The sequence below is a fragment of the Rhodnius prolixus genome, unplaced genomic scaffold, assembly GCF_049639745.1.
Source record: "Rhodnius prolixus isolate KJV_2025 unplaced genomic scaffold, Rpr scaffold_8, whole genome shotgun sequence".
NCBI classification, from domain to species: domain Eukaryota; kingdom Metazoa; phylum Arthropoda; class Insecta; order Hemiptera; family Reduviidae; genus Rhodnius; species Rhodnius prolixus.
This window is the reverse complement of record NW_027411593.1, coordinates 38358154-38380409: the sequence shown is the minus strand read 5'-3', so window position 1 is coordinate 38380409 and position 22256 is coordinate 38358154. Positions and strand designations below refer to the sequence as shown.

At 29.2% G+C, this 22256-nt stretch overlaps 1 protein-coding gene and 1 long non-coding RNA gene across 41 annotated transcripts in view; one reads left to right on the top strand and one right to left on the bottom strand.

The window, feature by feature from the left end:
- Window positions 1-22256, top strand: part of Efa6 (Exchange factor for Arf 6) — a 64836-nt gene that overhangs the window by 5423 nt on the left and 37157 nt on the right. For 32 of the 40 annotated variants that reach the window (XM_074122761.1, XM_074122759.1, XM_074122756.1 and 29 more), the window contains exons 2-18: window positions 328-394; window positions 878-931; window positions 2226-2498; window positions 3826-4255; window positions 6067-6418; window positions 7762-7878; window positions 8136-8383; window positions 8704-8897; window positions 8971-9163; window positions 10072-10244; window positions 10320-10548; window positions 11110-11254; window positions 11405-11548; window positions 12625-13556; window positions 13659-13735; window positions 17723-17903; window positions 18117-21582. In XM_074122761.1, the coding sequence (XP_073978862.1) occupies window positions 328-394; window positions 878-931; window positions 2226-2498; window positions 3826-4255; window positions 6067-6418; window positions 7762-7878; window positions 8136-8383; window positions 8704-8897; window positions 8971-9163; window positions 10072-10244; window positions 10320-10548; window positions 11110-11254; window positions 11405-11548; window positions 12625-12843 (2838 nt within the window). In that variant the 3' untranslated portion in view covers window positions 12844-13556; window positions 13659-13735; window positions 17723-17903; window positions 18117-21582. The remainder of the gene's footprint in view (window positions 1-327; window positions 395-877; window positions 932-2225; window positions 2499-3825; window positions 4256-6066; window positions 6419-7761; window positions 7879-8135; window positions 8384-8703; window positions 8898-8970; window positions 9164-10071; window positions 10245-10319; window positions 10549-11109; window positions 11255-11404; window positions 11549-12624; window positions 13557-13658; window positions 13736-17722; window positions 17904-18116; window positions 21583-22256) is intronic. The other 8 variants (XM_074122781.1, XM_074122749.1, XM_074122774.1 and 5 more) reach the window with 8 other exon arrangements.
- LOC141451427 (uncharacterized) lies at window positions 329-7688 on the bottom strand. Its single transcript, XR_012456774.1, has 3 exons — window positions 7321-7688; window positions 1094-1392; window positions 329-477 (listed from the first exon to the last, which is right to left on the bottom strand). It is a non-coding gene; the product is annotated as an uncharacterized lncRNA (long non-coding RNA).

The following is a 22256-nucleotide window of genomic DNA, read 5'->3' as shown; positions in this document are numbered from 1 at the left end:
ATGCATTGCGTTTCTTGTCTGATTCGCCATATCTTTCTTTCCTAAAATTTTTCATGCAGAAAATTTAAATCAAACCAGTTCTTTTCTTTATTTTTTTAATTACAGAAAGTGTTCTGTACTTATTACGTTGATGAAACGTCTGGTATTATTAAAACTTACTGTTTATGTTCACTTTTAATATTCTGTTCGCAGCAAAATGAAAAGTTTTATGTCATTAAAAAGACTAATATTCATTTATATATATTTTAATTTTATTGTTATTATTATATTATTTACAGAATCTTTTTGTATATATTAAACAAACAAAAAATAATACAATTATTGCAGGTTGAAGCTGGCGACGTCATATTAAAAGTAAATGAAACTGATGTAAATAGGCTTAACACAAAAGAAGGTATTAGTATTGTTTATTTTATTTTTTCTTAAATTCGTCCACAATTGTATCAGTATAATTTTTTTACTCATTTTTTCTTCTTGCTAGAATGAAGTATTACAATCGAAAACATATTAGATTCAGAATAAAATTGCAAAATGGAAGAATATCAAACTAACTTTTTTTTTTTTAGTGCTTTCTTAATTGTCTAGACACTCGCTCAGGGTTTTCATTTCAACTTAAACGTTACATAGATTAGGCCTACTTCAGTCATTATGGTTTGAAACTTTTACTCAATAAATATTTATTTTAGTATGAATCGGCAACGTCATACTTCCTTTAAAATTGTCCTTTATTATAGATAACATATTATTTGAATTCATTATCATTTAGTCATTCTAAATATCAATAAAAACTCTGCTTCGATATTTCTTTTATATTTTTAAAAATAAGTAGTTATTGCTGGTTTTTCAGGTATGATTGATTCATTTTTATTGTTTACAGTACTAAAATGTCTACGTTTATGCGAAAATCCAGTTTCACTAAAGTTAAAGAGGGGTAAGTTGCGTCATTAATAACTATTATGGTAATAATTTTATTTTAATTTAAATTCTCTCGCTTGAGGGAGGATAAAACACTTATTAAAACTAAGTAGATTTAGGACATATTATACATATTACACAATATAGAAAATTAACGATAAAATAACTCATAACATACTTATGATTGTAGTAATTAAATTTCACGATAAGTGTTATTTTGGAATTCCTTCGAGAATTCTTACTGACGTCTTTACTAAATAAATTTGCAAAATGTTGTGTCAAATTTCAATCCACCTCCCTCACATTCGATTATCTTTAACATAACTATAACATGACGTGAAGTTGATGCATATTTCTCAATGAAAATTTTATCATCGTTTATATAGTACAGTTACTTAGGATTGATCAAATATCTTCCTTTGACTGTTTTCACAAGTGTTACCATTGATCGCATTTGAAGCTGCAGTTTCATGTTCTCTGGAAAAGTCACTTAGGTAAACGCATACATTTTTCTAAAAATTATATAGTGTTTGAATAAGTAAATCATTTGTGGCTGTTAGCTTTCCCTGAAAAAACAATTTTTTAAATAATTATTTTGCTGTTTTGCGCTATTTCCTCTAGGATCTAGCGCCACAATCAGTGAGGCGTGTTGAGAGGAGTCAGCCAGTGCTGGAACTCTCTGGAAAGGAATTAGGAGCTAGAAGTTGAGAATTGTTAGGATAGGTGGTTGTAGAAAAAACATTAATGAGTAATTAACATTAATTTTACGATTGTGGGGAACATAAAAATAACTGAAGTAAAAACAGATGTAAATTATATGTATATTTAAAAAAAAAACTTCATGTTAGATTATTTCATCTTCTATAAATTGCGAAATAATACCCTTTTCGTTGGTAATGTTACTTCGGCATATTTTACTAAACTTAGTCTATTCATTGACGAAAATCCTACATACGGCATAAGTATATTTTTCAGTGTATTCTAATTGGGTAATGAAACTTTCTTTGTTCATTATAAACCTTTACTTATTTGTACGTTTGTATTAATAATTTAATTCAAGTAATTATTTAACTATGTACACACTTTAAAAATAATTTATTTCTATAAAAAGTAAAGATCTTCGACTCAAATTGTTTTGAGTTTTTTCGGTCATTAAATTTAGATAACTGAAAGTTATCATAAGTGCAATATTAACCATAATTTGTGAAATCAGTCGTGAAATAACAAAAAATCATGAGTAAAAAGTAATTTGATAAATTAAGAAAAACGTTTGGTTACATAACTCAGAATGTAGAGACTAATTATTGCAGATCCGGTGGTGAAGGCACGAGTAAGGCATTATTTATCGTTACCCGTACAATATCGAGGTGAGATGAACTTACCAGAGCTAATCTCTGAGGCTGGTGATTCTGGAGATTACTCACCGCCGCCAATAGTAGAACCACCGCCTCCCGTACATCCTCCACCCCTGGAAGATGTTACCAGAACCAATGGAGATGCAGCGATGAAAGGATCCCAACCAAAATTCGAAGCATTTGTAATGACAGGAGATCGTGTACTTAAAATATGCAGAACACAGCAAGGTGGGTTATTTGAATTATTTTATTATTATTAATAAATGTATATTATTCATAATTATAATATTATGTAATATAATGCAATAACAATATACATTTTTAATATATTTGCAAAAAAAATGACCATTCTTTTAAATTTTTATTCTTTGGAAGTGCGTATTTTTGAAGTCTCATTCGTAAATATCATTGAGGTAAAGGTTCTAAATGAATAAACTTTCTATATTTTTGTTGCTTAGAAAACCTGAAATCAAATCTGAAATTGGAAAATTACAGTAAACTTAAAATTATGGAAATGATTTGGGAATGGGTGGTGAATTCTTTTTTAGAGGACCCTTGAGGTCTAAGTATTGTTTGTTGCCAATGGAGGTCCCAACTCTAGATACAGTTAATATTGAAAAAAAAATAAAATTTTGTTCAGCCTTACTAAATCTAAATTAATATACCATGTATTTACAAAAAATTTTCACTTTTTTTTTCAATCTACAGATAATTGATTTTTGAAAGAGAGATTGTGGATAATCTGTAACATTAAATTTTAAATGATACCACGGGCACCATAATCAGATGCTAGTTGGAAATCACACTCAAAATCTAAACATAACTGCTGAGAGCAATAACTTAATCCCTTTTATCTGTCTCGATGAAAGCAGTATTCAGAATTTACAATTTATAAGGCTAGGGTACAATTAGTAAATGATTAATAATTCAAGTTGAAGAAAAATTTATTATTAAAATCTGATATTTTTTCCAGCTGAAGAACCTAACCGCCAACCAATAAAGGTTAGGAAAATTTAAGGAAACTGAGAATCATGTATTGAGCTTTGAAACAGCTTGTTTCCAGTTTTTGAATAATCAATTATTTTTGAAATTTGCCCATGACCATAACTGTTGAAAAAAATCAGCAGCGTTGTTATTTTTGGTCGCATATCTGAGCTGAGAATAGAGACCAAACCATAGTTCCTTCCCTTATGAATTTTAGATCTTTAATCTGACAAGAAGAGTGTATAGGGACTAATATTAGTGGGTGGTCCAGAATATTGTGGGGACTGGCTAAAGAATTAAAGAATTGAGGCAAAGAGGAAGAATAGTGGATTTTTTGAATTTTAAAATAAATGTTGCAGTTGAATGTAATTGTTAAGTAAAGTAATCGCCAATTTTTTCAGACTTTTAACGTTCAACTAACGTGCGGTTTAATGATTACAATCAATGAAAAAGAGGATTCAATAATAATCAAATTTTCAATTAAAAGTTAATTTTGTTAATCATAAGTATTTTTTGTTTGAAAGAAATCTTAATTAATAACATTGAAATAAATTAAACCATTTTTTTGTAGGATCTGTTCTTCCGAAACAACAACGAAAAGTTGATTCGTTGCGAAACAATATGCACAATTACAATAACCATCAAAGGCATAACTCAGTACCAACAAGTCCTATAGAGGCTGAACGTCATCCAAAACTAAGAACCAATTCAGCTGGTACATCGCCAACACCGCCAGTTGGCGGACCTTGCCCAGTTGGAGGCGGCGGTCCAGCTTCTTTATACGTAGTTAGAACCTCTAAATCGGAGGATCATCTACAAAGTAATAAAGATTCCCTGTCGGCTGTGTCTATTGAAATTGATGACGATGTTACTTCTTCGTTGAATACTTTACTGGATACACGACAGGAAACTGAGACTGAAGATCAAAGAATTGTTTGGACTTACAATGCACCACCTCTTACTGATTCTTCCACAGAGCACACGACATCATCTCCGCATAGGTATGTAAAAATCATTTCTTTTTTTTATAATAATCAAACATCGTGCCGAATAATAATATTTTTTTTAAGTTATGGAGAAAAAGTAGTAGTAAACTTTATTTATTTTTTAATGATTTGATATCTCTGCGATGCTTAATTAACCTGTTTCTTAATTTCTGAAAATAATCTTTATTTTTAAAGAACATTATGATAAAGTATAGTAGCTCAGTTTCACACTCACAAATTCTATTACCTGTTTGTTTATTCACTGTTCTGAAAATTTATAAAACTTTAAAATTTTCTGATGAAGTAATCACTGTAAAATAGCCTGATAATTATTTATATACTTCTTAGTGGCCCTGAGTATTAGATAATTTTGCATGTGACGCATGATCTAGTCATCCTAGATTTTTTAGTACTAATTTTCTATATGAATGTACGAGCAATAGTTCTGTTCTCAATAGATACAAATTTAGTCACCATTTTTTATTCACACTTAGTAAATGTCTAGATGCATCTTTAGAGATTTAATATTTGTACCAAACTTATGTACTCTAGATTATAACGTGTTAAATTGTTTTTTATTTTTTTCATCAGAAAAGTGGAAAGTTGGAACTTTACACTCCGTTTTTTCGTTATCTTACTTCTTATTATATTATTATTTTTATTTCTATCCGATTTTACCTCATCCTTAGTTAACGAAAGAACGTGTGGAATTAACCGAAAACACCATCCATAATCCGATTTCTGATTATATTTCTTTTTATATATAATTATGTGTCAATTGACTCCAAGCCCCTTTAAAGGGTTTTTGAGTCACGTTTCTCTTCCTCGAAGAGATCTGTATTTTTTATAATTCATAAAAAAAAAAAAAAAATTAGAATACTAATTTCAGTACAAAATACGTTTTTTGGTTTGCGGACAGTGAAAAGAATCGCAAACTATATGAAATGAAACACATTTTCGACACGCGGTAATAACCTAGCAAGTTTGAATGCTAATGAAAAACATGTCAAATAAATGCTGGATAACTATTAGCAGTCAGAGTTATGCCTCCTAGAGGAAACATCATACATAACAGGTGGAGCATGTTTTTGGGTAAACCCAAGAAAACAGATGAATTATTTAGCGATGATCTAAAAGATAGTGTTGAAGATTTGTGGTGTCCATTTCTTGTCTGCTAGGCTGAGAACATTATCGAAGTATATTTTCAGATAAATTACGTTATCTAAAATCAAAATGTTAAGTTTTGATCTTGTATCTCATTTCGACTACTTATTTGAAGGACAGTTAAACTTGAAAGATTTTATTAAAAAATAATGTTTGACGGCTGATTCGTTTCCTTTTTTTTTAAATTTTTTAATCACACTATTTTGGTATTCATTATTGATAAAAATAATCTTGAACACAATTTCATTTAGTAGCTGGTTTCATACAATTTTGATTACTCAAAATGTTTTGGCCTTATTGCATTTGTACTGAATTTGTTTGGGTTTTTTGGTCACGAATATTCAATTTTTGTTCGCCTTAATATATTTTAAATTAAGATAATATATATATTTGTTTTTATATGTTTAGTATTAATTTTTTTCAATTGTTAGAAGTAAAGTTCGAATGATATGCATGACTTAAAAATTTCCTTTTTTTTTATTTTTCAAATTAAAGAGGACTTTGTGGGTATTATAGACGAAACATATTTTGAAAGTTATTCCACCTTTACATTATTAATGAATTTTCTTTAATTTAACTTTACTAATACAAATGTAGAAATTGTCCTCAGCTTTTTAGAATTTGCGCAGAATGTAACATGATTTTTTTTTTTTGTATTATAGGTCAGGATCGCCTGCGTCACCCACATCGGTGAGCAGTTCAGTAATGTCTTCATCAACATCATCCGATTCAGATAAAAGAGGTGTTGGTGGAAGTATAGACGCTGGTAGATTAATGCCGGGATTGTGTAGTACCCAGACAAATAATAACAATACTGATCTATCACAATCGGAAGCTGTATCAAATATATCATCACCAGATTTTATTGAAGAAGATTCTGAGATAATAGCGAAAGATTTAGTAATGGAAGTTAGTGATCCAAGCGACAGCGATAGCACTTTACTAGTAAGCGAGACTACGAGACGAAAACGGGCTGGCTCTGACGGCGCCGGTGAACATAGGATTGTAATTCAGGTAATAATAACTAACTTTTTTTTCTACGTATATATAATTTCGTGATGGCTTTTTATATCTATTGGATCTAGATATACAGAAAATGCCAGTCCACAGAATGGATAGAAACTAGCGAATCCGTTCTTAATTTACTAGAACTTCTTTCTTTATTCTACATAGACATACTTATTCTATTCCTAAATATTTAAAGGAATTTAAATATTTACTTAAATATTTATTCACTTTATCCACAAATCTTTATTCCTATTCTATGGATAAAAATTAAACCACAAAAAACAAGAAACGTATAAAATTGATCATCATGCCGATTTTACTCTATATTACCAGCGAATAATAGTTCAAAATTTCTTTATTCTTATAATTATAACAATTAATAAAAAAACAGTGTTTAGATTTTAATTACAATTTAAGTAAGAAACTAGTCTTTTGGTCGGTTAGTTAGTTGCTTTCAGCAACCATAGAATTCTTTATGAAGACTTATCCGGCATCTTTTGCTTTTTAAGCTGGTCCTTCCCAGATAAAGAACTCGTTTCTGGTTAAAAAATTGTTTTCCCTCACGAAATTGATTTTCAAAGAAGTTTTCAGAGTAAACTAGAGTTATAAATATTCAGAAGGGCAGAAAACAGGTCTCTCGAGGCATGTTTTCTGACTTTTGGCAGTCAGTGTTTAACAAGATACGTTACTATGTACGGTGCCAGATTCAAAGTGGAGCCATATGTTGTACCTAGTTCAAGACCATGTTTTAGCTGCCTTCGATATGGAAATTCTAGCTCACAATGTAAAGGTCAACCTAGATGCAGTAAATACTCTGGCACTCATAACATCGAGCAATGCGATATTAACAACAAGAAAAGTTGAAAACAGATATCTAGATTTTCCATAGTGGCATAAAGTATACTCACAGATGGACGAAATTCTGGTCATGTCTTTTATGAATTTCACAGAAATTCTGATTAATATTTCGTTAGATAATTGAAAAAATAATTGTTTCCATGGAATATTTTTATTTATATTTAATAATTATTAATATTTAGATTTTATTTTAATGTTGGATGTACATTCTGTTTTGTGCCGTTGAACCTGATGAATGAGAACAAATCTGGTATGCGGCATTATTTAAAATCCCCCCACTTTTAAATTTTATCAATGTTTATAAGTTTCGGTAACACGGTCTTACTCACCAAATCCTTTCCATTATGATGTTAGACACTGTGGACAACACTTATTCGAGTAATTAAAAAACGTTCTATACTCTGTAAATAGTAAATGTTTTGGATTATTTTTTAGTTGTTTGAATGTAGTGCTTATAATTGTTATTAACAGTATATACAAATGCATTGTAGGTGAAAGGACCTGATAAGCAAAGTGATAGTAGCAGTCGATCTAATAGCCCCCGAGGAAGTGGTCGATACAAGGGCAACACTAGGGAAATGGAGTTATATTCGCCAGATAATTATGAGGTATTTTTATCAGAATTATTCTAGTCACTATGTTTATCTTACACTTATCGTTTTATATTAATGTTCAAATATAACTATTGAAAAATTAATCATATCTTGAAAAATATATATTTTATAAACAGTTTTTAATTATCTTTACTAACTCACTTTTAACTAACTTTTATTTGAAAATATTAAATTTTAAGAATGTATTTTTTTTCTCTAATATTTTCCGTGGTTTTTTGGTTTTATTTTTTAATATTTCTCAATATTTTAAGGATGATGAAAGATTAGTTCAATTAACAGAAGGAGCAGCAAATCTTGCCAAATCTGTTTCTCCTCCTCCTGTAGCTTCTGGAAATGTACATACTTCTGGAGGTGAAGAGGATTCTGATGTTGAATCATTACATAGTTATCATTATAGTCCTAAAGCTGTGGATATTCCATCAGCTGTCAGACTTGCAAAAAGGTTGTATACTTTGGATGGATTCAAAAAGTCTGATGTATCAAGACATCTTAGTAAAAAGTATGTATCATTTAAAAGAAATTACATTTTTATTAGTTAATAAATTATAAAATAATAAAGATATAAGGTTAGCACTTTGTAAGGCAGATTTGAGAATTGAGGAAAATAGTGCAGTTATAGGATTAATGTTTTGTGGGCCGGTAAAAATTCTGAAATGTTATCGAGGATTGGTTCTCGGGGGCGGTTGGGTCTATCTTCCCTTTAATAAGCAATTTTACATTTTAAAATTAGGTATTTAGAGAGAATGTCTAGCCTTGAGAGTTGTTCTTAATAGAAAATAAATCGAACCTGTGTTCATAAAGATTTCTTTTTGTTTACAGCAATGAATTTAGTAGGGCTGTAGCAGAAGAGTACCTGAAATATTTTTCATTTGGTGGTGATACCCTAGATGGAGCTTTAAGAAAATTTTTGACCCAGTTTTGTTTAACTGGAGAAACTCAGGAAAGAGAAAGAGTACTTGTACATTTCAGTAAAAGGTATTTAGACTGTAATCCGGGCATCTATTCATCGCAAGGTAATTTATTAATGTAATTAGATATATGATAATCTGTACTTTTTATTAATAAATTTTTTGTTCTCTCAAACAGATGCGGTACATACCTTAACCTGCGCAATAATGTTGCTGAACACAGATCTACACGGTCAAACGATTGGTAGAAAAATGACATGTAATGAATTTATTGACAATCTTTCAGAATTAAATGACGGTGATAATTTCCCAAAAGAAATACTCAAAAATCTTTATCAGTCAATTAAAAATTATCCTTTGGAATGGGCGTTGTGAGTATCTTTAGATTTATTTAAATTTTTTATAATTTTTTAATAAGCTTCATTAACAGAAGCTTTCAGTTCAACATTAGTTCTTGCCTTTCCTTACGGTGAGTTATAAACCAAAGAAAAGAGGTTGGCTCTCCTTCCCGCTCCTTTTTGAAATTATTTATTAAATCTCGTGTAAAACTACTAGTAAGGTAGCGTTTACTTTAAGTTAAAGTAATGGACTAACCTTTATATCGTCCCGTTTTGATAGTAGTTAGAAAAAAAATATATTTACAATACTTTTGTACCTTCTAAGAACCTATTTCGTGTTCTAATGGGAGAGGTACCAAATCTGCATACAATTGGATAAGATCTATGGATATAAAATCGCAGTGCTTAGCGCTACATTACTAAATTGAATGCTAGTCTTTGTTGGGCGTTGTTGATAAGCCGACAATAGCAGCACTTGAATCTACAAAGACAGCTTCTCTTGCGAACACACCAGGGCATTTTATTACTATGATTCCTAAGCAAAAGTCAATGCCAACCTGCAAACAGGCATGGAGATTTGAAAAACACCCGTCCAAACGTTTTCTCTTGCTAAATTGTCCATGCGTCGGAGTAAATGTGGGTTTATAAATATCCTTGATTAGTTGACCAAAATTCCTTGAGTTCAGTATGATAACTGCGGATAACTTCTCTATAAGCACTTAATTAGGATCTAGATAGTCTCAATTGCCAGCTCTGTATGTAGAATGGAATGGTCGTACAACATTTACGACTGTTCCTAAGTTGCATGATTGATTGCCAAACCTTGGCGAAATTATTTAGGATTACGGGACCTACTTGTGAAGGAAATTCAAGGCGCAAGACTTTTTTTTTTAACGAAACATTTTTTAATACCTATCGTAAATATTCTAAAATACTTTTAGGGACGACGATACCGAAGATCAAGGTTCAGCGAAAGTGGTGAACGAACGAGAAGGATCTACAATAGTACAAACTTCGAAAGGTTTATTCGATGTACCTTCTTCAGCAGCTGCTACTGAATACAAAAAAGGATATGTCATGAGAAAATGCTGCGTAGAACCTAATGGAAAGAAAAGTAATATTTTTAAATACAACTTTACATTTAAATCATTAAATCATATTAAAAAATGAAACTTAACCATATTTACAGCTCCTTTAGGGAAACGGGGTTGGAAAATGTATTATTGTACTCTAAGGGATCTTGTACTGTACCTGCATAAAGATGAACACGGTTTTCGCAAAACGCAGTTTAGTGATAATCTACACAATGCTATCAGAATACACCATTCCATGGCTACAAAAGCAAATGACTATACTAAAAAGCTACATGTGTTCAGACTAGAAACCGCAGATCAGGCAGTTTATCTTTTCCAGACCAGGTAATTAGTTGATTTTTTTTTACATTTTAGAGCCTAGATGGAAATGTAGAACTACGGATAATCTTATGTTGACTTTATTATTTATTTCCGTCTTAAATCAGGATCGGATTAGAGAAATAAGTACGAAATCTCCGAAGAAAAAGTAAATCGTAAATCTCCGTAGAAAAAGTTTTGTTCGGAATTCTTTGAGTGGTTCTTAACCTGAAAACTTTTAGCATGGTTCTTGACTTTTCGTTGCGAAGGTACAGTTAATGGTCTTGAAAATTATTCACAAAACTTTCTTCAATAAAGAAAGATTAAGTGAATATTTTTGGGTTTCATTTTTTCGTCACAGCTTCCTGAGTGAATAAAGACGAACATCTCATTAAGTATCTGTTTGTAAGTATCCCCAAGAGAGCTTAAATGGTGTTCATCAAAATAATCGATAAATTATTAGAGAATTAAGCTTAAAATTCTCTAATTAAAGTAAAGATATTTCAAAACTTAAATTCATTTCCAATAAATTTCTTAATGTTTAATATTTTTCTAATCATTTATTTCATTTTATCATTAATTTCACAGCGATTCGAAAGAATTACAATCGTGGATAGATACGATTAATTTTGTATGTGCAAGCTTCTCTGCCCAACCGTTGCCTGGGGCTGTGGGTTCGCAAAAAAAGTTTCAACGGCCTCTGCTTCCTTCAAGTCTAACTAAATTGAATCTCGTAAGTAAAAAACTTACCAAGAATTTATTTTCAATTAAATTTCAAACAGATTAAAATTAAACCATTAATTTTTGCTTATTACTTCTTCTTTGATGTATTTACATATGATTTTAAACATGAATAATTTATAATTAGTTACCCATTTTTTAGAGGGAACAGTTACGTGATCACGAAACAGTGGTACAAAGACTAGAGCTTGAACTTGAATCTCACAGGAAACACCCTCCAGAAAGAGGATCCAAGCAGTTAGTGTTATATAATTTCCGAGAGAAAGACAACTATTTACAGTATGAGGTAAAGTGAGAAAAAATAATTTTACTTTTTGATTTTTATTCGTACGGTAATGCGAGCGGAAAATTCTTATAGTGTCGTAGCCTAATGGCTGTTTTAGTAAAATAGCTTTTGCCTAAGAAAACAGCAAAATTGACAAGGAAATTAGCTGCGCCCGGTGGGAAAAAGGTATAATTCAAGCAAAATTTTGAAATTGAAGAAAACCCTGCGTACTTAATATTTGTTGCCATATCCGAATGTTTGGTTGATTGCTTCCTATTCCTCCATAAAACTTACCAGTAAGCAGTAATATTGCCATTAAATGTTTGCTAAAATATTATTACTAATTTCATTTTTTTCTATTTGTTTTTGCCACTTTCTAGGTCATCTTCAGAAACCGAAATCTCTGAACTGAAAGCCCTGAAGATGACCTAATCCCTAGGTCGAGTGGTTGGTAAAAATAACTGAAATTGGTAACAAAGCTCTTCTCTGACGTATAAAAATATTATTTTTTTAATTTTTATTTATTTTATTGTATTTATTTATTTATTTTGGCGCATCAACAGCCGAGGTTATTAGCGCCTTGTATTATTTTATTTATTTATTTTAATTCCTGAAAAATGTTTTGAATTGGAAATAACTAACTTGGAAGAATACTTTGGAGTGATAGTGGTACTGCAAGGTGATGGGTAGTACATCTAGTTAATTTATTTACCTACTAACGTAATTTATGGGAGGCCCCAATATCTCTTAGGCAGATTAACAAACACGTTCAGCCAATTTCAGTATAGTTTTTGGTGAAAAATTTGGAATTGTCGAATTTTTCTTAATTGCAGAGTTCAAGCATAAATTTGGATATTCGGTTTTGAAACTTTTTTAATTTAAGGTGCTCAACAACTAATGTCATCATTACCGTCCTTAGTCTCAATGCAATGATGACCTTTATTCTCTGGCCACTGAAAACACTTCTGTCATTGGATTTTATAATTGCAGAAATTTATTGTTTGCAATAAAAATAAATTAATAAATTTTATACTGTTTACTTTAGATTTTTGTTATTAAATTAAATTTGATTTATAACTGTAGTTTGTTGTTTACAGTTGAAACGATACAAACTTTATGTATATCTACTGAGGTCACGAATGTGTCAACTACCAGATATGATCGAAGGATCGGTAATAGAAAGTATAGGCGAAAGTTGCGAAGAACAACCATTAACAGGTGAAGATCAACAGAGAAGAAGCGGAAGTCCAGCGACCAACAGGTACAGTTATAGAGCTGCAATATACGCTAGAGATCCAGTGCCAGATATAGGCTGACGGTTCATTTCAGCATGTGTACTATAAAATATAATTTATAAATATTTTTTTATTATTATTTAATACATTTGAATTTACTCAAAACATCGTATAGGTTAGGATCAATATTCCTGCATTATGGTTAATAATTTCGGATGCAATTACAATTATTTTCATTTAAAATTGATTGCACATTATTGTAATAGATCCACGTAAATATATATTATTAACATATAACAGCACGCAGTAGACTTTAATTAAAGTAAACAAAATTTTAATTTATTGTATTTTTCTACACTGCATAAAAAGTGTAATTACGAGTATTACAGAAAAATTAATATTAATAAAGAGAAAGAGAGTTTGGATGTATGTGAGAGAGAGTGAGAGAGAATAGCTACAAGTTAGGTTACGTACTTTCTAAAATAATATATTAACTCTCCCAGTTAAAAAGAAAGCACCATAATTTTGAAATTAAGTTCTTTAGATACATTAATAGTTAAACAAAATAAAGAAATAAATACAGAGTAGAAACAAAATGTCAGTTTAGTGAGTAGATAAGGTGAAAGTTATTAATTGTTCGATAACATTTGACACAATTTAAAATCACACTTTTTTTTTAAATTGCACTCAAATTGGAAACATTAAAAACATTTTTTAAACTGTTTTTAAAAAATTTAAATAAGAAATTATCTTGTCATATTTTTTAATAAGATAATAGTGAATATAATAGTAAGGTGATAATTGATTAATATGAGTGAATTTACTTTCTCTTCAAATTACTATTTTTCCCCTTTTTATTTTCGATTTTGATAAAATAATTTTGAATTAAATTCTAGTTTGAAAATGTTGATTCAAAGGAATTTTGCTTCACAAAATCATTGATCAGAAAGTTTTGACAAATTCGAGATATTAAGTAAGTTTTTAATTTTCTATAATTTTTTTCAACCCTAAACTGCAGTATTTGTTTTCTTTTTTATAAGTTTCTTCAATCGAAGTCATAGTTATACGTTAACAACTATTCGCTCGGTTTATTCTGAAATTCGGTTCCTCAGAAGTAGCGTAAGAACGCCAAGAGGCTTTATGCAAAATTCATAAAAATGTACATAGAACATTCATTTGCTTTAAAGTGTTTAAAAAAAATTAAAACAGATTCATTAACTGATATTTCTAGTGTTTCTTTGCATATGTAATATTACTACAGTCACAACAAATTATAAACATTTTATTCTTGATTGGTGCAATTTTATTATCTTCATTTAACAATATTTGAGGCAACTCCAATTTGATTTTCTGAGGAATTAATGTCAATTTCAAATAGGATAGGCTTGGTAAGGAAGTGCGAGACAAATGCAAAGTGCTTTGATTTTTAGTAGATCCTTGCGGACCTTCTCAACTTGAGCAAATGTAATAATATGTGTACACTCCCGATAGGTTTGTTAAGGTTAGGAAAATTTCCTTTCTAATTCATGTTAAGAACTCGTATGTATTATTTGCCAGTACTGCACGTGCATGATCGATCAAGACATTTCATAAGAGTATTAACTGAAGAAAAATAAAATCTATTTCCCGTTTCAAGCGCGAAACAATCGTACAGTGCTTGCCAAAAAGTACCTTATTGGTATTTTGGAATTGTTATAACGTAATATTGGAAATTTTTTACCTTCTCTGGTTTTCTAATGAAATAGTTATTCGTTTAGCAAAGTTGATAAAAATAAAAATCCAAAGAAAATAAAATATCTTTCTCCGACATGCGTATAAAGCAACAAAATTTTCTTTTTTCAATCTTAACGACATCGTCATTTCGTCTCGGATATAAGGAAATAGATTATTCTTTAAAGAGAACAGTTTATATTATTTATATTGTTTTCTTAATATCATAGACAAACTGCTGCTAGCTTTTTAATTTTATTACTTTTTTTTTTAAAAAAAAAAGAAGATAAAAATGCGGTATGATCGCATTGCAATAGTATTTTTAATAATTAGAATGTTATCTATTTAAAAAATATATATAAAAACAAAGTTAATGTTTTAGGGGTTCTTTAACATTAGTTTAAATAAACAAAAAATTTCCAAATATATTTATCAAAATAATAAATGTTCCAAATAAAACATAATAAAATACAAATTATAATGTAAACTATTTATTTTGTGATACAAACATCGGATTAAAAACCTAGAAAGAGAAATAAATAAAAAAAAAAAGAAAAAAAAAAGATTTTTGTTAAACAGTAAAAATGAAAACTCCAAGATGTTAAAACTGTTTACAGTTTTGAAGGAAAAAAGTAAAGAATAACGTAGAATAATATTAGAGATAATAAAATATCAGTATTTTTAAGCTTCTATTGGAAAATTTTGATAAATATTTTGGTCATTAACTTCCTTTAATAACATTGTTTTCCAATTTTAGATATGTATTTTACACTGAAGAACCTTAAAAAAATAAATAAAAGAATATATGTGCAATTTTTTGTTTGAAAGGTACAGTTCACTGCGACCTCTCTAGAGCTATTGTATCATTTGCCGCTGGTAGGGAAGCACCCCGTCCGTTTAGATATTTCAGTAGACTCACAGTCTGGCAGGATATGACCTCCTTCAATAATATCTGCTAACGTCCTGGCCATCTAAACTTTTCTTGAATGGTTGTAACATCGAAGTGAGAAGATTTATTGGAATCTCCTCCATCTTCCTCACAGCATTTCCAGGTCTAGGCCAAGCTTCTCAGTCGCTCTCGTAAGTCGACAATGCCTCTAAAGCGAAACTCCGTTACCTAGTGTGCAAAGTTAATAAGCTTTAAGCTAAATTTTTACACAGATCAGTTATACTTGCAGAGTCAAATCCTACCTTCCTCAGTCCTGAGAGGTTGGTCCAGAGCATGAATTTGCTACAAATCTCCTCTTCCTCCTTAAGAGATCTGTCTCCTACACTGCAAAAGTTATTAAAAGAAAGTATTTGGCATCTTACCTTGCCAGGGCGAAGGCATTCTCATTGTCTTCCAAAGCCAACACTTCCAACTCAGGCACAGTTAAGTGCATATAATCTTTTTTCTTTTAATTCAGAATATCGTTATTCGATACAAAAAATAAAGAGAAACTTGAAATGATAATTTTCGCGCAGTTTCTTTGAAAAGATATGACCTGTAATTTTCTTCGCTTCTCTTGAATTTTTAATTTTCATTAGCAAAAGACTGAAACTTTGATCTCATTATTTTATGAATTTATAGTTTTTGTCTAGGTTGTATCTTGAGATAAATTAATTGGAATAATTTTATTAATTTTTTTATGTAGTTGAGGGTTTTTTATATATTTTTATATAACTGATTTTTCTGGCTTACAAAGTTACTTCCTTCCACGTAACTCTGATTTGTCATTCTATTTTATTAATTTAGATTATTTTGAAACCAAATTATTTTTTTCTAGTGTGTAGATATTGAAATACTTTCAAGTTGTCATATGCTACATATGTACACGAAGAAGTAGTTCAATGTATATGTATGTCTTATCTAGCTGCCTAATTAAAGCGGATCATCGTAGTAAGTTTGGATTTGATATTTGGTTTTGGCGTTACAACGGTTGAAGTGCCATTGAACTAAATTGATTAGCACTTTTTGGTGACTTTCTCAATAACGGCTTCAATGAAAAATTTTCCCACGAATCATTTAAGGGTACTTTCAGGGAGGGAGAACGCTTACTTGTAAAATGCCATTTATAATGTACTGAATTATATGAATATAAGTTAAATATTTTACTAAAATTCCAACTTTGAAGAAAGTCAGATGACCAAAAGAATTGCTTTACAAAATTAGATATTTCATTTCTTTACTACTTTTCGAAAATAGTAATTTTTATTCTAAAAATTCATGTTACTATGAATGTCTTTTGATTATTATTCAATGACTTCACGTTACTTAAAGTCACAGTGACGATTCTAGAACTTTTTTCAGCGTCCAGTCATCCAAAACGTTTGATTTAATGGCGAATATGATATAACTGTGAGAATAGTTATGGTTATCAAATTCAAATACTACAATAGAATAATTTTTTTTTTTTTTTGCACAATTAAATATGACGAAAACATGTTGAGCTTAAACATAGATGATAAATATAATTTTAAAGGTAGCAGTGAGCTAAAGAACATTTGAGTTGTTGGATTTTAAGTTTTACTCAGCATAAACACCTTCCTCATTTGCTTTCTAAGTTAAGTAAATTTTGAAAGTTCATGATTCTTCAGGTCTCAAATTATTAGGAGAAGATTGTTTTTTCGGCCATAGTTAGATAAAGTATTTTTTGAAATCTTGTATTAATGTTTTCCGTTTCGGTTACCATTGGTGCCTTTTTTTTAGGACCTTCTGGAAATTTGTAACAATTTATTTAAGAAATATTAAAATAATAATAATGCGAACAGCAAGGAAGAAAATAAAAATAATTCTCTCTTACTTTTCATTTCTTTAAGAAATATTTCCATTTTTTTTTTCTTTGCTTTATTACTAATTTGTCTTACTTTCAAGTAAATGAATAGTTCTTCCTTGTAGTTTTTAAGTGAATTCTGTTATTATAAATTACAGAAGCTCCAGAATAAGGGTACACTATTAAGATTCCAAATTTTAATTGATTATTAAGATGTTTAAAAAGACTAACCACAGCTGAAACATAAAATATAATTTGGGATGATTTCAACTCATGAAATTATTATTTATGAAGCAAAAAAAGAGATCCGTTTACTTCGAAAACACAAAATTGTTTCTATTTTTTGGTTTTGAATTTTACCTATAATTTTATCAATATAAACTTGTTTATTATGGTTTTTAAATTAATAAATTTATTACAAACCTTTTTTAATTTAAATATTTTTTTTTTTTAGTTTTTGTTATTGGTGATTTTATAAATTATTTTTTGGATAATAGGGTACGCAAACAAGGGGCAAATTCTGCAGGTTAAGATAACTGATTGTTTAATCATTGATTGAGATTATCTTGAAAATTATGATTAAAACAAACATTGGCAGTTTTGCTTCACCAGGAATAAGTTTTCCATCTTCTGCTACTTAGCATGTTGCCTATAAATTGGATAGTTTTTTCCATAAAGGTATGTTGTTTTTCTTTCTTTTTATTTTATTATTTTGTTTGTAAATTATTAGTATTTTTATTATTATTTTCATTTTTGTATTAAGTGCCATCTTTGTATTGTTACCACCTATTTTAAATTTCCTCTATTTGTGTGTTTTTCTTTAAATTTTGTTTACCTAATAGTTTTTTACTTTCTCTTGTTTATTTATTATAATTTTTTTAATTAATGCAGATTCTTATGAGGCATCGAAGCGATACAATAATATTTCTTGTATTTTTATTTACAAATTTTTAGTTAAAACGTGAAATATTTACAAATTTTCACTATATTGCTATCAGTTATCCGTCTGTTTTGGGAATAAAAGCTAAACATAAGAATATGCAACAAAATAAATAAATAAAATGCTTTTTATGAAAAAAGATATTGTACATAAGAAAAAAATAAAAAAGTTACATAGAACAAATCTTTACAAAAATTTGATTACAAATCTCACTGATCTAAATTAAAATAAATAAGTAAATACCCATGCACAGCACCCGCATAAAAACATTTGATAAAAAGAAGGTGCTTCTTCTTTAGTTTATTATATTATTATAATAGACTCTATAGAGTTGTAAAATTTAATTGTTTTGCACTTTTATAGAACAAAGAATACCTATTTAAGTAAACATGCAAAAATTTGGTCTGTAGAAGGTGCCTGCCTGTGTTTGATATGCACTTTTTGTACACTTTTATTGTTTTAAAAAAATGCTGTACATATCAACCACTATTCCTAAAATGACCCTTAACCATTGACTATGAGCATTTTAACAAAGTAAAAAATGACTTTGGATCCTAAAAATTGAATCTCACATGCATAGTTGTTCAGACAAAAATCTTATAATTTTTTTTATTGGAATATATTAAACAATAAAAATACTTAAAGAAATCAAACTCTTTTGCAACAGACTTATTTATAAGACCTAGGATGTCTTTTTCTTGATAGGTTGCTTCAATGTTTTTTTTTTTTTTTTTAATCGACTGGTGTCTAGGGTGTCTTTAAATGAGGTGTTGATGGGTATGCCAAACATATTACTAGAAATTAATGTATTCAACTGTACCTTTGCCTTAATCTTTTCATTTATTTGAACATTTTTTTTATGCTAATCTTCTTTCTAAGTTTCGCTGTAATTTTAACTGCCCCGGCTAGATTATTGTTTAAAAAATCGTTGGACTTAAAAATTTGTTTCTTAAAAAAAGTATTGTATTAGAACTAAGGTTTCTATGCGATGGTTAAAGCTAAAGATGAGAGCATTTTTGCTTTGGTCAGCATTACGGTATTTATTTATTGATATCTCCACGCCTTCAATGCTTTAACCCGCAAAGTACTATGTGAGCAGTACATTTTTGTGTCGTTTTGGACGTGATTAGCTACTAAATCCTGCAGTTTAATCTAAATAAGAAGCCTTCTTCTCTCTACAACTGCACAATGTACAAAATGGACATCCATCATAGTTTGAGGCATGTTGGTGGCAGTTTATTCTGGAGTCCAGGGAATGTAGCCACGACTTGTCCACAGATTGAATTATGACATTTTCTTGAAGCTTTGCCCAGCCTGCCTGCCTTTTGATATTTTTTTCCCGCCGGAGAATATGGATACAGTATCTGGCTGATCGTTTATTCTTCCCATTTTAGCCAGCATCCCTCTTATTTGCCTTACGTCCTGCATGAGAAGGAACCCACGGAAAATGATAAAATGTCGAAATATGGAATATATACTTGAATATGTACCTACATTTGGAATGTCCGCTTAGAAGCTAACGTGGTTTAATTTATCGTCAACTGTGAGCCATTAAAAGTCATAGCAGTCTTTTTTGAAGGGTCAAATTTTAAATGCACCATCAATATTTGTCACTCTTCTTACTATAGCCGCTTGCCCATAGTTTTAAGAATTCTGAGAAGGCCTCCTGACTCGTATTTTTAAATAACGTTGACACCATAATATTTCCCAATAAAATAATTACAATCTTTCTAAACAGTCAGACTCTTACTAGTTAAAAGAAGAGGGATTCATTAAAAAAATATGTTACGTACATTTTTTAGATAATCTATAGATATATTTACAAGCAAAATAAATTTTTCTAAAAATTTAGTTGAAAGAAGAACTACCATCCTTAATTAGTTCCTAGTCAAAAAAAGGTTTTACTAACATTTCTAATCATTGTTTTACAACGATCTAAAAAAAATAAATAAAGGAAAAAGAAATGTTGATCTGTAAATACTTCTAGAGCCTGCTTACAGTAACTCGCTCAACGAAAATATTTAAAAATGTTATTGTTTTTTTCCAATCTCTCTTTTTAAAAACTTAATTCGTATAATACAAAAAATTTTGATTTAGTTTATGTTTTATTAGTTTTAATTTATTCCTTATTTTATTTTTTGTAGCTACCAATTTTGCATTTAATAAAAATAATTGTATTACTCGAAGGCTGTTATTTAAATTTATATACTATAAATAGAATAAAATTTTTGACTTAAGAAGAAAATTTAAAATAAAATTACATCTTTCACCTGATTACTTAATAAAATAAAAAAGTAATTATAAGAAAGTTTCAATTTTTATAATTATTATGTCAGTTAGCTTCCTTTTTTGAACTTAAATGCTGCTTTATTGAAGTTTTACTTTTTTGTAAATATATTTGACTGGGAAAAAATCAAATAATTGTTAGTTGTTAATTTTTGTGTATATTATAATTTGCTTTATTTTTTATATTAAATACTCTGATAAGTACTCGTTTTTTTTAATGATAATATTTATTATTGAATCATTTATTTAAAATATTTTTGTGAAGAGGGGATGAATTTTTACCCAACTTTTTTTTTTATTACGCACAAGTTCGTAATTAAAAAACAAAAAGAAAACTAAGTTAAATTAGTGAACTTACATTATAATATGAATAACTATTAAATTTACAAGATTTACTCTTAATCTTTTCTATAATTTATAGAAAAGAGGTACTGTGTGTAATAAATTATAAAATATTGTACAGTTTTAGATTATAAAATATTGTATACATTTATAAATAAGGAAAAACAAAAATGAAATTAAAAACGCCGTTTCTTTTCTTATTAGGAAACAATTCATTGTAATACTTTTTTTAATGAACGAATATGAATGTAATGCACAGTGTCATTTTGTAAATGTAAAAATGAAAATTATATATATTTATAAAACATGCGAAATAAATGTATGTATGTGTATTTATGTGCGCAAGAAAAAAAAAAAAGAAGAAAACAAGATGAAAAGAATTAAGCATTTTGTTCTATGTTGCTAAAAAAAAGTTCATATGTAATAGCACTTGTGTAATGTTTAATTTTATGTGAAGTTCTTTTTATTTATGTTCTTTTTCCAAATTTTGTGTTGGTGTTTCAAGAAATATAGGGTGTTTGAAGTTACTAGTATGCTCTTTTTTTTCGTGAAAACCGGAGAAAAATTAAAAACTTCGAATTCGATACGTTTTTTGTTTATTGTTTTTTTTTTTTAATTTATGGAGTGCCATGTACTAGAAAACAAAACAAAAAAATATTAAACTAAAAAACTTTAATTCAGCTGGTATTGGTAAACAGTTTTCATATTATAACCTGTTCGTGTGAACTCTTCCAATTGGTTTTAGAGTGCCCTAAGTTCTGCGTGATTTCAAATACTTAATCTGTTCAGGTAAATTCAATATTTATATATTCAGTTTATTTAATTTTTTTTTGTTTACAATGCTTTTTCATATTATATTTTTTGTTTTGTAAAATTTGCATGCACTTATTTTAAAATGAATCTAATTGATGTAATAAGATCTTTTTTTCTTGTCATTCTTAATAATGTTACGTAATGCAGTAACTTTTACTCTTGGAACATTGAATCCAACATTTATTTTGGAAACTTGAGTAGTACATCTTTTGAGCAGTTAAAAAAATTATTGAGTATTTTCCTCGGAAGACATGATTCCCTCCATGAAAAGAATGTAGAGCATTGCAAGGTTGATGATGCCTTGGTTTATTTTAAAGTAAGAAACTAGTTACCCATAAAGTGAGGGCTCGATGCAGTGACATTCTGTGACTATCTCAATTTCCTTGTGCCAATCAGGATTTTTTTCATTACCACCATTCTTAACGAAAGTTCTGCTGAACTGGCAAAACTAATACAAAGCCGTTGCACTCGTCATCCCATCACCTAATTACCTAATTACTTTGGTCTTTTTTCTGAAACCCAAACTCCTCTATTAATAAGAATGCCTCAGCTACTTATCTTATTCAATCTCTCGAACCATTTTTCATTTCCCTACTTTCATTACCTCCGCGTACATGTAGTACTGTACCTTCTTTTTCAAGTTCACCACT